This window comes from Emys orbicularis, chromosome 5 (genome assembly GCF_028017835.1).
Source record: "Emys orbicularis isolate rEmyOrb1 chromosome 5, rEmyOrb1.hap1, whole genome shotgun sequence".
NCBI classification, from domain to species: domain Eukaryota; kingdom Metazoa; phylum Chordata; order Testudines; family Emydidae; genus Emys; species Emys orbicularis.
Window position 1 is genome coordinate 43,695,067 of NC_088687.1, and position 13,649 is coordinate 43,708,715.

The following is a 13,649-nucleotide window of genomic DNA, read 5'->3' on the forward strand; positions in this document are numbered from 1 at the left end:
CTGGATTGTAAACAGATTTTGGAGCACACTGGAATCTATAAGAATTATTGCAATTGCAATTACAATTACTGTATAAAAACAACAAGGAGTCTGGAAGTGAGGTTTTTACTCACGAAAGCTTATGCCCAAATATATCTGTTAGTCTTTAAGGTGCCACCAGACTCCTTGTTGTTTTTGTAGATACAGACTAACACGGCTACCCCCTAATTACTGTATAAGTATTGCATTATATTATACTTATGCCATTCCAGTCTATCCACCACTTCATCAAATTCTTTTAAGAGTATCTTTTGCATTATGTAGAATAGACAGTTATTCACTCATTTGACCATCAGCATATATAGATTTCTCTTCAACCCAAGTACACACTGAACTCCTGCCCCCCTCTCCCCGCCCCCCCAGTATTTCATGCTATTTTGGTATCTGTCCTTACACAGACCTGCCAGCGTCCTTTCACCCACTCTACAAAACAAGTGTTGGTTTTTATTTTAACATCCGGTGGTCCATAATCATTTTACATGTCTGCTGTGATTACATTGATAAGCTCCAGTATCTATTTTGATACTCACTTCTGGGTTATTTTATTTCCAGGTATCACATATCAATTAGTTATAGAACCTCTTTGTAAAATTTATTAAGAGACTCAACCAAAAACTCAGTTTCTGAATTCTCTTCATCCAGAGCTTTTACTTGCTCTGGGTAGATGTTCATAAATGTATCTTGTCTTCGTATTTCTTTGTCATTTATGCTGAGTAACTTCTTTTGCAAAATGGCTTATTGCATGTCTGACACTGCACCTCTTGGGCTAAACTTCTGAATTGTGCAGTGATGGATTGTATTTCTTTATAGCTTGGTATGAAGTTTTAAGTAGATGTACTTCTGTTTTCTGTAATTGTTAGATTAATTTGGGAAACACCATTTTCACTAGCTCTGCTCCTTTCTGCAGGGATCAGTTATCAGAAGAGCTGGTTCAAAAAAATTTGATGGAATGTTTTTCCATCAGAAAATGCTGTTTTGACAAAATCAAGTTAATCAAAATTTGATGAGAAATTATCAAAATGGTGCATTCAATAAGGTTGAAATATTTTATTTCAACTTTGGTATTGTAATATTAAAATAATAGCCTAAACTAAACATTCAACTTTATAAAAAAATAAACATCTTGGAATATTTTCTTTCACAGTCATTTGAGATTTTTACTTTTCCTCCTGATTTGATGAAAGATGAAACTTCAAAATCTCAGAATTTACTATGGGATGAGAATTCCATATTTTGACCAGTTCTTATCAGTTTTACTTCAAATAATTTGTCTAATTAGGCCATCTGTTAACTGGGCATAATCATGTGACTTAGCTTTGTCATGTAGGTCTGAAACATAATGGCTGTTGTCTTGTAAAGAAAATGCTCCTTTATAACCAAGTGACATTCTTGTGTTGATCAGAATATCCTTCAAATTTCTGAATGACTGGCTTGCGGTTTGCACCCCCTTTCAGTATATTCTAGTGAAAATGTTAAGATCTCCAGTGTCTCTGAGCTTGCTTCCTGTAGCAATGTGCAGGACTTCAACCTCTCAGATTTCTTTCCAATCACGCTTGCCTTCAGGAAACTTGGAAGTGCTGCAGTTGCTGTCTCCATTTCTCTGACAGATTCTCTTCTATTTCCCAAGACTTATTTACTTAGAAGAAAAAACTTATTGTTTGACAAACACCTTGTAATAGGGGTGTGACCCAAAGAGTGTTGGAAAGAGACTAATCTTTTATTTCCTGGCCCCAGTCACATAATGGCATTTGCCTTTTGTAACCGTGACCTGTTATCACATGACTGGGTCAGTATTCCTTGACTCCAGTAGCTACTGTCACAGGTTAACCTTCCAGTTTTAACCAGTTTATAGTCTAACAGACATCACATTTAACTTTAGTTTTTAATGCAACTTTTAACTCTTAATATGAATAGTCTAGGATTTCAAATTAGTTCAATCTAAATTTATCTTTAAGGTGGGTGCAGTTTTCTCTAAGTGAATCAGTGGTGGCAGGCACTGCAGTCTATAGTGGAAGAATTTTGACAGGATGTTACTTTGCCTTCAGTCAGTTCTTCTGTAATCGGTGAATCATAAGCTATGGTTTGGCTACTGTGGGGGGTGCTGCAAAACAGACTGTTGAACCAGTTTAACTACAGCCAACACTGTTAATGTTAATGTTGCCACTTTCCATGTTTGTTTTTATTTAGTGGTTCAGACTTCTTCTGGCTTGAGAACTCAATTTGGTAGTAGACAAAACATTTTCTCAAAGATGGCCAGATTCTACAATCCTTATTCAGGCTGAGTAGCACTCACTCATACGAGTAGTTCTATCAGCTTCAGTGGAATTACTCATGTGAATGAGTGCCACTTAACATTAGGGTTGCAGAATATGGCCCAGAATTATTTTCTCTGTTTATTCTTTTATAGAGGGACTGTATAGCTTAAGTATTAGAAATGGACAATGGAGTCTTTCACCTCTAGATCACCATGTTGAATCTAGCCCTGATCAATATAATCAAAAATGCACTGTCATCCAACGGTTGTACAGTGGCCTGTGAAATGAGTCAGTGGTCAGAATCCCATTCCTTTTGGACAGGTGTCCACATCTTACATGTCACTCAGAAGAAAGGATGAAGAGTGAATTGATCATATTGAGTGCATCACCCTCTCTTCCCTTGAGGTGGTCCCTCCAAGTCAGAGTAGAACTACATTTGCAGGACAGTATTCAAAAGATAGCAGCAGTGCAAGCTTTTCTGTGGATAAAGAAAGGATGACTTGAGTTTCCAAAGCTGTCAATCTGGCACCCTTCCCAATTACGAGCTTGTCTATCTGATGGTTTAGTGCATGGCGGGCTAGAGTGCTGCAGATCTACACCACAGCTTGATGTGCACTAAGTGACTATATAGACAAACCCTAAATTCTCTTAATTTTTTTTTGTTTTTCTAAAATTCTTATTTTTTTGGCTTGAAAGTCTTTTTCGGGTATTTTGTTTGTTGTGTCCCCCTCTTCTCTCCCCCCCCCCCCATTTTTTACCTGAGAAGTATCAGGAATGGCAAATCTGGTTTTGCTGGGGAACTCACTGGAGGTCCCAGATGTGGATTGTGAGCTTTTATCTGCTGTCAGTTGAAGGAATAGGGGTTGTTGATTTTTAACAGACATCTCTTTTCTCCTAAGCATTTCTTAGGCCTTCTAGTTAAGCTGGATGTTAACAAAAGTTTTAAGCTGTCTGAGTGAAAAGCACTTCCTCTTCCTCACACTCTACCTCAATTAATCAAGTTTCACCTGCATAATATCTCTCATGTTATAATCTTATTAGTTTGCTAGTCATATATAGTTTTTACAGGGTAGACAAGACCAGAATTCCTAACATTAAAAACTTAGAAGGCTGAAAGAAAAAAAAAAATCAGACCACCTTGTTGCATCATAAAGAAGGAAAAGCACAAATCCATTCCCCCTCTTTATTGGTGACCTTTACATTTATAATATGAAAAACACAGGTATTTCCTATACATTGGAAGGTTTATAATTTTAATGTTGCTAACTTCCATTAATGTTAACTCCCACGCAGGGACGAAACAGGTGAGACTCCAGATTGTTGTTCTAACTACAGTATCTTTTCAGTTCCCATCATGTTGCATCTTAAGTGACCTCTATTTTAGACAGAATATTAAGGCTGGCAACCATGTCATCTTTGACTGTACTCTTATCTCACTTCCAAAGCTTAGTGTTGTCTGGTTATTACTTTGATTGGAGACCACCATAGAATTGCAGGACATTAAATTGATATTTCAAGAGAAGTTTTGCAGCCAGTGCCTTAATATGGTATGAGTGGAAATGGTGCTGCTGGAGGTGTCAGCTTTTTGGATAAGATGCAAACCAAGATCCTGACCACCTGTGATCACTTAGGTTATGTCTACACTGCAATTAGACACCCACATCTGGCTTGTGCCAGCTGACTCTGGAATAGGGGCTATTTAATTGCAGTGTAGTCATGCAGGCTTGGGCCGGAGCCTGGGCTCTGGGACCCTCCCACCTCACAGGGCCCGAGAGCCCGGCTTGGGCCCGAGAGCCTGAATGTCTACACCACAATTAAACAGACTCTGAGCCCAATCCCTGTGAGCCTGAATCAGTTGGTATAGGGATTTCCTTGGTACTTTCTTGCAAAAGCCTTAGCTGAACGTCCAATTTGGCAGTTATATTGAATCTACATAAATTCTGCTTCAAGTCTGAACTGAATTCAATGCTTTTTATCCTCCTTTCCTTGTGCAATTTTACTGTCTTATTAAAGCTATAGAGTTGGCTGCATTTCAGTGGTGGTTGAGACGATTAATGCATATATTTGCGCACAACTGAAGTGCTTGGAAATCTTCTGTGGTGAAAGGTGCTCAGTAAATGTTAGATTATGATTTTGTAATCTTTTCTTTTGGAGATAGGACACAAAGCGTGAGACAAGTATTGGTTTGACTATTTACATTTTTTTAAATGTTAGTGATTTAGAGGTACATGAGAAGTCAGCACATGGATTCTGTTCAAAGATCTTCAAAAATCAAGAGTAGTATATAGAAATGGCTGCAAGTATCTATATTCTACTGCCAACACCTATATTTGGAGACTGAAGTTTGGTTAGGTCTTTAATACACAGCAGACTCCTTATTCCACACTGTAGTTGTGCATTTAGTTGCTCATAGCAACAGAAACCTGACACAAATGTTAAGATTCAAGATTTTCCCATGTATGTTTGCATGCATACTGTTTTGAAGCCTGGTTATGAAGCCTAGTTGTTTTCAGGTTTGGGTTTAGTTGTAGTTAAATACTTACATTTTCAATTAATAGTCATAAAGCAATACTGGAGTTCTGTTGGTAACTAACTTGGCAGATGGGCTCTCTGTTTAGGATGTATTTTGGTTTATTTGTTTTGATTCCCGTCCAAGATTTCTGACACACTTTCCTTTTAATTATTAGCTTATTCTGTCATTTGAAGAACTTTTTTCATAGAGTAAATGTATGTGACTGAATGTGATATGGCTGAGATATGAAAAGGAGGTAGCTCTTTCTCTAAATCAATGCTCTGTTCTATTTTAGCTCTTTCCTTTTATGATCTCCTCCCGCCCCTTTTTAAGGAGACAATCCTGCAACCAAATGAACCCCAGCACAATGGCTCTCTGCCTTTGTACAGGGGTCAATGCTAGTGGGGCCCAAAAGGTTAACTGAGAGGCACAGTGTGGCTGCAGTGCAGCTAAATATAGGAGGAGAAATTAGTGTCTCCCAATAAAATATTTGAGTCCCCCCCCCCCTTTGTTGAAGTGGAGAAATATAGTGGTGTTTTTCCTCTCTGGTGAGATCCAGAGGAACACTAAATCTACCAGTTCTCTCCTTATTACTAACAGCCATTAAAACCTACCTAGTCCAGCAGTGGCTAATTTAAAGATCCCAGTGAAACAATTCCAAACATGCAGAATTTAAGGGTTAAATTCTGATGCCTTTACTCGTGTACTCAACTAGATCCTTTGACATCAGTGGAATTATTTGTAGAGTAAGGTACTATTCAACACAAGTGATGGTGGCAGACTCAGGTCCTGAGGGAGCAGGGGCTTCTGCTATGTGTAAAGCTGTGCAGCAGAAGATGTATGGGAGTGGATTGGCTGGTACAGGAGTTCAGTGATTTTTCTCTTCTGGAGTTTGAAGAAGATGAGAACAATTAATAATTCCAGATGCTAGATAAATATGGAAGTGGGGAAATATTTGGCATCAGAAGATCACTACAAATCACTCTTTGTACTGCAGGGATGGCGTGCATCTTGGTGACACAGGAAACCCATGCTTTCCTGGAAACGTGAGTCATGGAATCTTTAGCTGCATTTGTTAAACTCTGTCAAGTGAAAGATAAAAACTTACTGGCTCTAAAGAGAGCTTGTAGGTTTTTTTTCAAGGCAATCAATAATGTAATCTCTCTCAACAATAAGCCACTAACTCTTAAGGCTCTTGAAAGAAAAACACATTTCAGGGTGCACTTTGCTTCGATTTGGTGAGCATGATGTACAGGTTTAGGCAGGAGTAAAGGACCCACCTATTTCTGTGCTATTTACAGTGAAATTAGTTGATCTGTACATATAGTAGAACCTCAGAGTTACGAACACCAGAGTTATGAACTGACCAGTCAACCACACACCTCATTTGGAACCTGAAGTATGCAATCAGGCAGCTGCAGAGACCCCAAAAAAGCAAATATAGTACAGTACTGTGTTTAAACATTAACTACTAAAAAAAAATAAAGGGGAAGCGTAAAAAAAAATATTTGACAAGGTAAGGGAACTGTTTCTCTACTTGTTTCATTTAATTTAAAATGGTTAAAAGCAGCATTTTTCTTCTGCATAGTAAAGTTTCAAAACTGTATTAAGCCAATGTTCAGCTGTAAACTTTTGGAAGAACAACCATAATGTTTTGTTCAGAGTTACAAACAACCTCCATAACTGAGGTTGTACTGTACATTGTTCTTTCCTTTTCCCAGTGTTGGCTTGTCTGTCTCTCCTTAGAGTATTAGCTCCTTGGAGACGGTACTATCCTTGGGTGCTTGGAATGCGGCTAGCACATAATGGGTAGTATCATAGATAAATAATATTACCGCTTTCAGAAGCTCTGTGTGAGGGAGGTGTTGGAGACAGAATGGGGAAATGGGTTCCTGGGAACAGGCTGGGGAGACAGGGGATTCCATGGGAGTTAATGGGAAGGAAGGACAAAATGGGTGAGTCTTTTGGCTTCCCCAAGCTCATTCATTTAATTGAAACAAGTCAATGTAAAGATATTAATGTGTGTACACTTCAGCATCCTAGTATTTCAGTAATGGTTGGCAAATATGAGCTCTGGTATCTGATTCTCAGTTCCTGTGCTTGAGGCAGGAATGAAGAAATGGGGGAGGAAGGTGGTTAAACCTACAGCTGCCTAATCTTTGGATCTGTGAGTCTTGAAGGGGGAATAATACATGTAGCTCTATTTCTTCACTGTGGGCCTGATTACATAAAGGACTAAAACATGTGAGTAATTCCATTCCTACTCAAGAAAGCACATAAGAATGCTCATCTTTAAAGTCAATTGGCCTATTTATATACTTTAAAATGTAAGCATAGATGTTGCTGAATCAGGACCCATATTCAGATCCAGGAACCCACTGCAGGTCTAGGAAAGGTGGGTAGCATGCCACAAAGGTGTTACCGCCGCCGCCACCACATGTGGCCCTTTGCCCACAGCTGTGCGAATAATTGGGCCTTCTGTTCCAAAAACAACTGTTCTATGTTATATGATTTAATATTTTTTGTTGGCCACTGAGAACATTCACAACATTACTCCTGGGGGAATTCTACACCAAAAAAATAAAAATTCTGTGCACAATATTTTAAAATTCTGCATATTTTATTTGTCAAAATAACACAATATAATCATGCCACTTTCAGTTATTTTGGTAATTTATTTCAAAATACCCGTCAGCAAGTATGTCTGTAACAGTACAGGCAAGAAAAAAAAATCAGGAAATGTTTTTTTAACATAATTACTTACTAGGCATATTAATACAGAACTCTGAGTAATCATTCATTTAAACTGCAATACAGAAACTTCTTTTTCACACCCCTCAGAAGCAGCCCAAAGGGTTGGGGGAGTCAGGGGTAATGGAGGAGCTGAGGGAGGGGGAAGTAATTGCTGGGAAGGAGCCTGGGAGTTAGGAGGAATGTTGGGTGTGGATGGGAGAAATATGGAACAGGTTTTTTTTTGGGGGGGGGCTTGTTAGGAGGCTGGGGAGTCTCCCCCATGCAGACCCCACCTCCGACCCTGTCCCCATGTGGCCCTGCACCCCTACTCCCATTCATCCCCTAGCTCTATCACCTCACTAACTCCTGTGCCCCACCCATCTATCCCCCCACTAGCTCTTCTGAACCCCAGTCTTTGTGATCTCCCCCTAGCAGCCCTGTGTTCCCAGCTTTTTTCCCTTCTTCCCCCCTGTGCCTCCTCTGGCCCCGCAGGCAAGGCATTGAGGAAGGCAGCCTCTGCCCCTTTCCTCTCTGCAGCTAGGTAGTTGCTCTGGCTTGTGAGCCAACTGCCCTCTTCTGGTCCCATATCCACCCCTGGTGGGTGAAAAGTGTAATTGCAGCATGATCCCTATCACTGCTTCCCTTCACCTCCTAATTCTGTGCTTGTGCAGTGGTGCAGAATTCCCCCAGGAGTAGACAAAGTTCCTGCCCCAGAGATCTTACAATCTAAAGTATTTTTGCTTTTTAAAGTCAAAATTGTATTAAATTATTCCTTTTGAAGTGAGATGCATTATTCTGACAACAAAATGATTAGCCCTTGCAGAAAAATCTATAACAAATGTATTGATTGCGTTGTTCTACATCAGTAAAAATGGGTAAAGTGTGTGTGTGTGTTTGGGAGGGAGGAACAGCAGGGAAGGGGCTGTTTGTGTTCAGCATTAGAAAATTACTAGAAATTTGAGGGTCATAGCTTATTTAATTCTAAACAATGTAGATTGAATTCTAAAGGTGAAAATTACATCATTTGATGAAAATATTTCTATAATCTGGCTGTCAGGAACAAATAAGGGAGAGGACGATGGCATGTATTCAAGCTCTTATATGGCATGCGTCTGACACCACTGGACTTCAACAAGTTCCCAGTATTTCCTATAACTAATTTCTTTAGAATGAAGTAAAACTGCAGTAATTGGTTTGAAGGTATATGTGTATTTGGGAATTTCTGCTTATGCATTAAAAACTAAAATAACTCGTGTGTGTGTGTGTGTGTGTGTGTGTGTGTGTGTGTGTGTGTGTGTAAATCCTTCAGGAAATAAATCAGGCAGGATTTACTGTCAAGTAGGATTTAGCTTTAGATGAGGAAAATGTACCTTTATAGAGTTAGAGACTAACTGCATTTTTCTGGATTCTGAAATGCACATTGCAAAGCATATTGTGGAACATATTTGAAATGGAGTAAAATTTTAGTTAACATGAACGTTTTTCCTGGCTTAGGTTCCCCTGTAACAGTGGATAGAATAAATATAATTTCCACATGGGATACACTCATTAGATTTAATTTTTTCTTCTTAAAAAAATCTTATTATTATTATCCCGGTAACAGAATAGGCTCACTACTATTAATATTTTTGTTACTGCACAATAGTACCATAGGATTTGGCTTCAAGAAAATTAAAAGAAACCATACGAACAGAAGAGTTTGGTCCTAGGCTGGACCTCTAATATTCTATTTCTGACCAGTTGATGAAAATATTTGGCAGGGCAAATGACCCACTTCATACTTTTTCTCCTGTTGTAACTAGGCAAGAGGGATAGCTGAATTGTCTGGCTTGGAAATCAGGAGCTATCAATAATTGCAGCAGACAGGATTCTTCATTCATTTTTTATAAATGGTGGAAAGGAACAAAGAAATAAATAGTATGAAGACAGATTACTCTGAGCTTTATCTAGCTCAATGGCTGCTACAAAAAATCATCCAGTGGTTCACATCAACCGCATCTCCTTTAGGAGTTTATTGATCATCACTTGCATGTATTTTTAAACACAAAAGTATGTTGAATATGAATTCCTTAACATCTATGTTCTTCAGAAAAGAATATCTTCTGAAAATGTCCCTAATACTGTGATACCAATAACTTTAATCACCAACTAACTCCTCTCATTAATAGGCACTCCCATGTATTTAAGGGAGTGATTTGTTATGCCAGAGGGGATGAATATGAATAACATTTTTTTTTTCTTTCCCTTTCAGAAATGTGTAACTGAAGAATGTTTCTTTTTTGAGCGCTTGGAATCAAACAACTACAACACTTACCGGTCACGGAAATATTCTGATTGGTATGTGGCACTGAAAAGAACTGGACAGTACAAACTTGGACCAAAAACTGGACCAGGGCAGAAAGCTATCCTTTTTCTTCCAATGTCTGCCAAGAGCTGATTTCAGTGGTAGATTCTATAGTCTATGCCACAACACACTAAAGTGGTAGTTTCCTCCACTCCTTCCAAAAGTAGTAAAGTGTGAGCAAATATTTGATAACTGCTTTTGCAGATGTCTGATTACTAAATATGTTTGTATAATATAACCTTGATGTTACTGTATGTTTTGAAACAATTGTGCCAGTGTCCAGAGGAAAAAGCACCAGGAAAATGTATAGAAACGTCAGTATCCGTGCTTCACGTATTTTCCTCTAGTTAGAGCTACTATATTAGCCTTATGTTAGCCTTGCAGTGTAAAGGAAACTTAAAGATGTGCACACATTTACAGGAATATTTACCTTTTAAAAGAAATAATATATATGTCTATATATCTTACTAGAAAATAAAAAAAGTAAATATTGAATTCAGCAAGAACAAAGTCCAGGAATATTTTTAATATGGTACAAGTAAGCCCACAATTTAAAACAATCTATTCTAAATTATGAATTTAATGAAATGTGAAGCTTATTAGAATTCTGTCATGTTTTTATAAGTATCTGGCAGCTCCCTATGGTACAGCTTATAAAATAGGCCTGTGTAAACAGCTGGAAATTCTCTCATGGTTATATCAATCTTATCAAACCCTTCTCTGTATCCATAAAGTAGCAGTTTAGCTACACTGCTGGTGATGAGAGTAGTGTCTTTGGTCTTGGCAAGTTCCTCAAGATCCATCCATTCGCACCTCAAGCATTCCTGCTGGCAGAAGCTGATGTTGAATGAGGAAGGCTGCAGGCGACAGATGATATACATATCTGATAACCCAAAGGCTCCGGGGTGCCTATGTTGCTGCCTTATGCTTAAGAGGGACTTGAACTCTGACTTAATGCCAGTCTCTTCAAAAACCTCTCGAACTGCTGTGTTTCCTAGATGGAGAGAAATATTCCTACAGTACACGTAAGAGGAGACTACATTTCAAGAACTGTTCATAGTGAAAGATTTCCAACTCATAAAGCATCGCTGATGGTAACACCTTTTTGAGACTGTAAAGGCTATAAACTCCAACACTACAGTAAGCTCAGTTTTTGGCCCTTTGAACAAAACTAATTGTAATGGACTATTTTGCTTTTCTTGTGGATAACCTACAAAATGATGAATGTTCCTTAATACTGTACAAGTATGGTAGCTCTGAAACTGATGCACCAATGCAGTATACCCAGCTCTTGTCTAAAGATATTTGCTAAATATTTTCAGTTCTCTTTGATCCTAATTAATACATTTTTAGGTTTACTTTCAATGGCTGATCTTCCTGTTGCATCTGAGCACTTTCAACTATATCTGATTCTGGGAACAAATCAATTAGTTCAGTGGCACAAGTACACAATTTATCTTACAGATGTAAAAGTGTGCAAACAAACTGGCCTACAGAATGAGGGAGGACCTCACCCTTCTTGCAAAGTTATCCTTAAATGTCTATAATGACATTTCAGTTATATTATTTTGCTAACATACCATGAAATCTATTGATGCATGGGGAATTCATACAGATAATTCCTATTAACTTTGCATATGTAAATCTTTTGTACACTGACCAAGAGGAGCTAAAAACCTCTTACATTTCTCATTATAAAAATCAGTAGGAATGGAGAAAAAAAATCCATTAACTTGGGCCCCAGTCCAGGAATGTCCTTGAGCACAGGTATAGTGCTACTGAAGTTAGTGGGACTACTTGTGCTTAAAGTTAAGCACATTTTTAAGAACCTTGCTGAGTCAGGGTCTAAAAACAGTTAATGGCTGGCAGGGTAACTCATTCACTCTTTCAGTGCTTAGACCCAGTCTCTCCACTAACGAAAAGCTAGAGTTACCTCCGAACAGCAATCAAAATCAAAGATCCCAGGAGGGCTCTAATATCCTCTTCTGCCAAAATTTAGCTGTTCCTAGGCCTTGCAAAACTTTACAAACCCACTTGGGTGGAGTATTTTTTGGATGGGTAAATAGAATTATTAGATTTTTTTTTTTTTTTTTTTAATCCTCATGGCAAGGGAGGTGACTCTGTTTTGTCTGTGGTGTAAAATGCCCATGGCTAGTTTGCAAGGCAACTTGCTGCAGTTAATTAGGAATTAGAATGTTGGTTTATATTTAACAGAATTACATTCATTTTAATAAAAACCTTGTAGTGATTCTCCCTTGCCTGCAAACCACCATCTTGAAAAGTCAGAAGTACAGAAGATATAAATTTTGGATTTATTTTAAAACCACTGAAAATAATTTCAGGACATACAGTAGCAAATCATAAGCAAAATCTCTAACAGCCTTTCTTATAGACAATAAACATTTATATGGTAATGGCCCTGATCCTGCAAACACTTCACGTGTGTTTTAAAGTTAAGCACATTAATAACTGCATTGCATTTAATGGGACTAGTTGCATGAGTAAAGCTTGACACATGAGCATCTCTTTGCAGGACTGGGCAGGGGGGCATTAGTATATAAATATGTCTGCAGAACATTTTATTACAATATTAACTACACAGAACTGGGGGGAGGAGAAGGGCACGGAAGCGCTCTGACTCCATGTCTCTGACACAGTTGTAGAGATTACTGACAGGCTGATCCATTACCATGCCTGGCTCCTCTGGGCTGGAATCACTGGAAGTCCTAATGGAACGTTCATCCAGTCTTCCTTGGTTAGAACAGAAGTGGAAATGAAGCAAACTCCCTACAGTGTATTTGTGTAGTACTCTTTGGACTTAAAGGGGGAAAGGAGTAAAAGGATAGAAATCAGGGATGCTGAGAGAGACCATGCTAAAATCATTAGACCAGGGATTTCAGTCTAGATTTGAGCTTTGCTTCAAGGTAGTGCCTTATTGTAGTTCCCTTATTTTTTTTTAATGTTTTAAAATGACAAGTTAAAATGGAAGGAACATTTAGGTCTTGAGCTTCAAAAATTGGCAAGCCCCAAAATGCATGCAATTTAGTGCTTAATTTGTTCATATAACTACCACAGCTGCTTGTGCAAACTGGTACGTGTGAATAAACACTGATCTGCAAGCATGGTAACTGCACTCCTACATTTTTGAAAGGTAGGCCCTTAAATGTTTGAGGCTTAATGTAAATGAAGGAAAAATAAAGTTCTGTTATTTTTCATGCTTCATTAATTTATATCTGTTAAAATATAGTAATAAAAATAACTGTTTGCTGCATCACATCTTAATATTTTAATAGGGGCATGAGGGGAACTTTAACGAACATATTTTCCCCAGTTTTTTTGATACCTATTTGCTACCACCCTAGCAACATCTACTGCCTCACCTATTTTTTTAGAGGGATGTGTCCCTGGCACTCCTGTGTACAACACTCCTACAGTGGAGCCATGCTCATGCTGGCCATTCTTTGCCTATCAATAATGTAAAAGTTCCTCCAAAGTCCCGTTCTATCTTGGACCCTTCCCTTTCAATCCTTCTCTAACCAGACTCCCTTTTTGGTACAAAGTATACAGCATATATTAATGGAATTATGTACGCCTCTCCAAACATAAATGTTTGACAAGTAAGCGCATGTTTCACAAAATTATACATGCAACATCAAATAAAGCTAAATTCTGTAATAAATATTTGAAGGAACAGCATTAGTTCAAATGAAATTAGTTAGTTTAACTTCTGTGCCAGGCAAGATAATGGAGCAAGTAATTCAGGAAA

At 38.3% G+C, this 13,649-nt stretch overlaps 2 protein-coding genes across 2 annotated transcripts in view; one reads left to right on the forward strand and one right to left on the reverse strand.

The window, feature by feature from the left end:
• The window catches only part of FGF2 (fibroblast growth factor 2), a 68,696-nt gene extending 58,720 nt beyond the window's left edge, over positions 1–9,976 (forward strand). Inside the window, exon 3 of the mRNA XM_065405422.1 lies at positions 9,791–9,976. Within this exon, the coding sequence (XP_065261494.1) occupies positions 9,791–9,976 (186 nt within the window). The remainder of the gene's footprint in view (positions 1–9,790) is intronic.
• Positions 9,977–10,482: 506 nt separating this feature from the next.
• Positions 10,483–13,649, reverse strand: part of NUDT6 (nudix hydrolase 6) — a 33,620-nt gene continuing 30,453 nt past the window's right edge. Inside the window, exon 5 of the mRNA XM_065405547.1 lies at positions 10,483–10,877. Coding sequence (XP_065261619.1) covers positions 10,483–10,877 — 395 coding nt within the window. The remainder of the gene's footprint in view (positions 10,878–13,649) is intronic.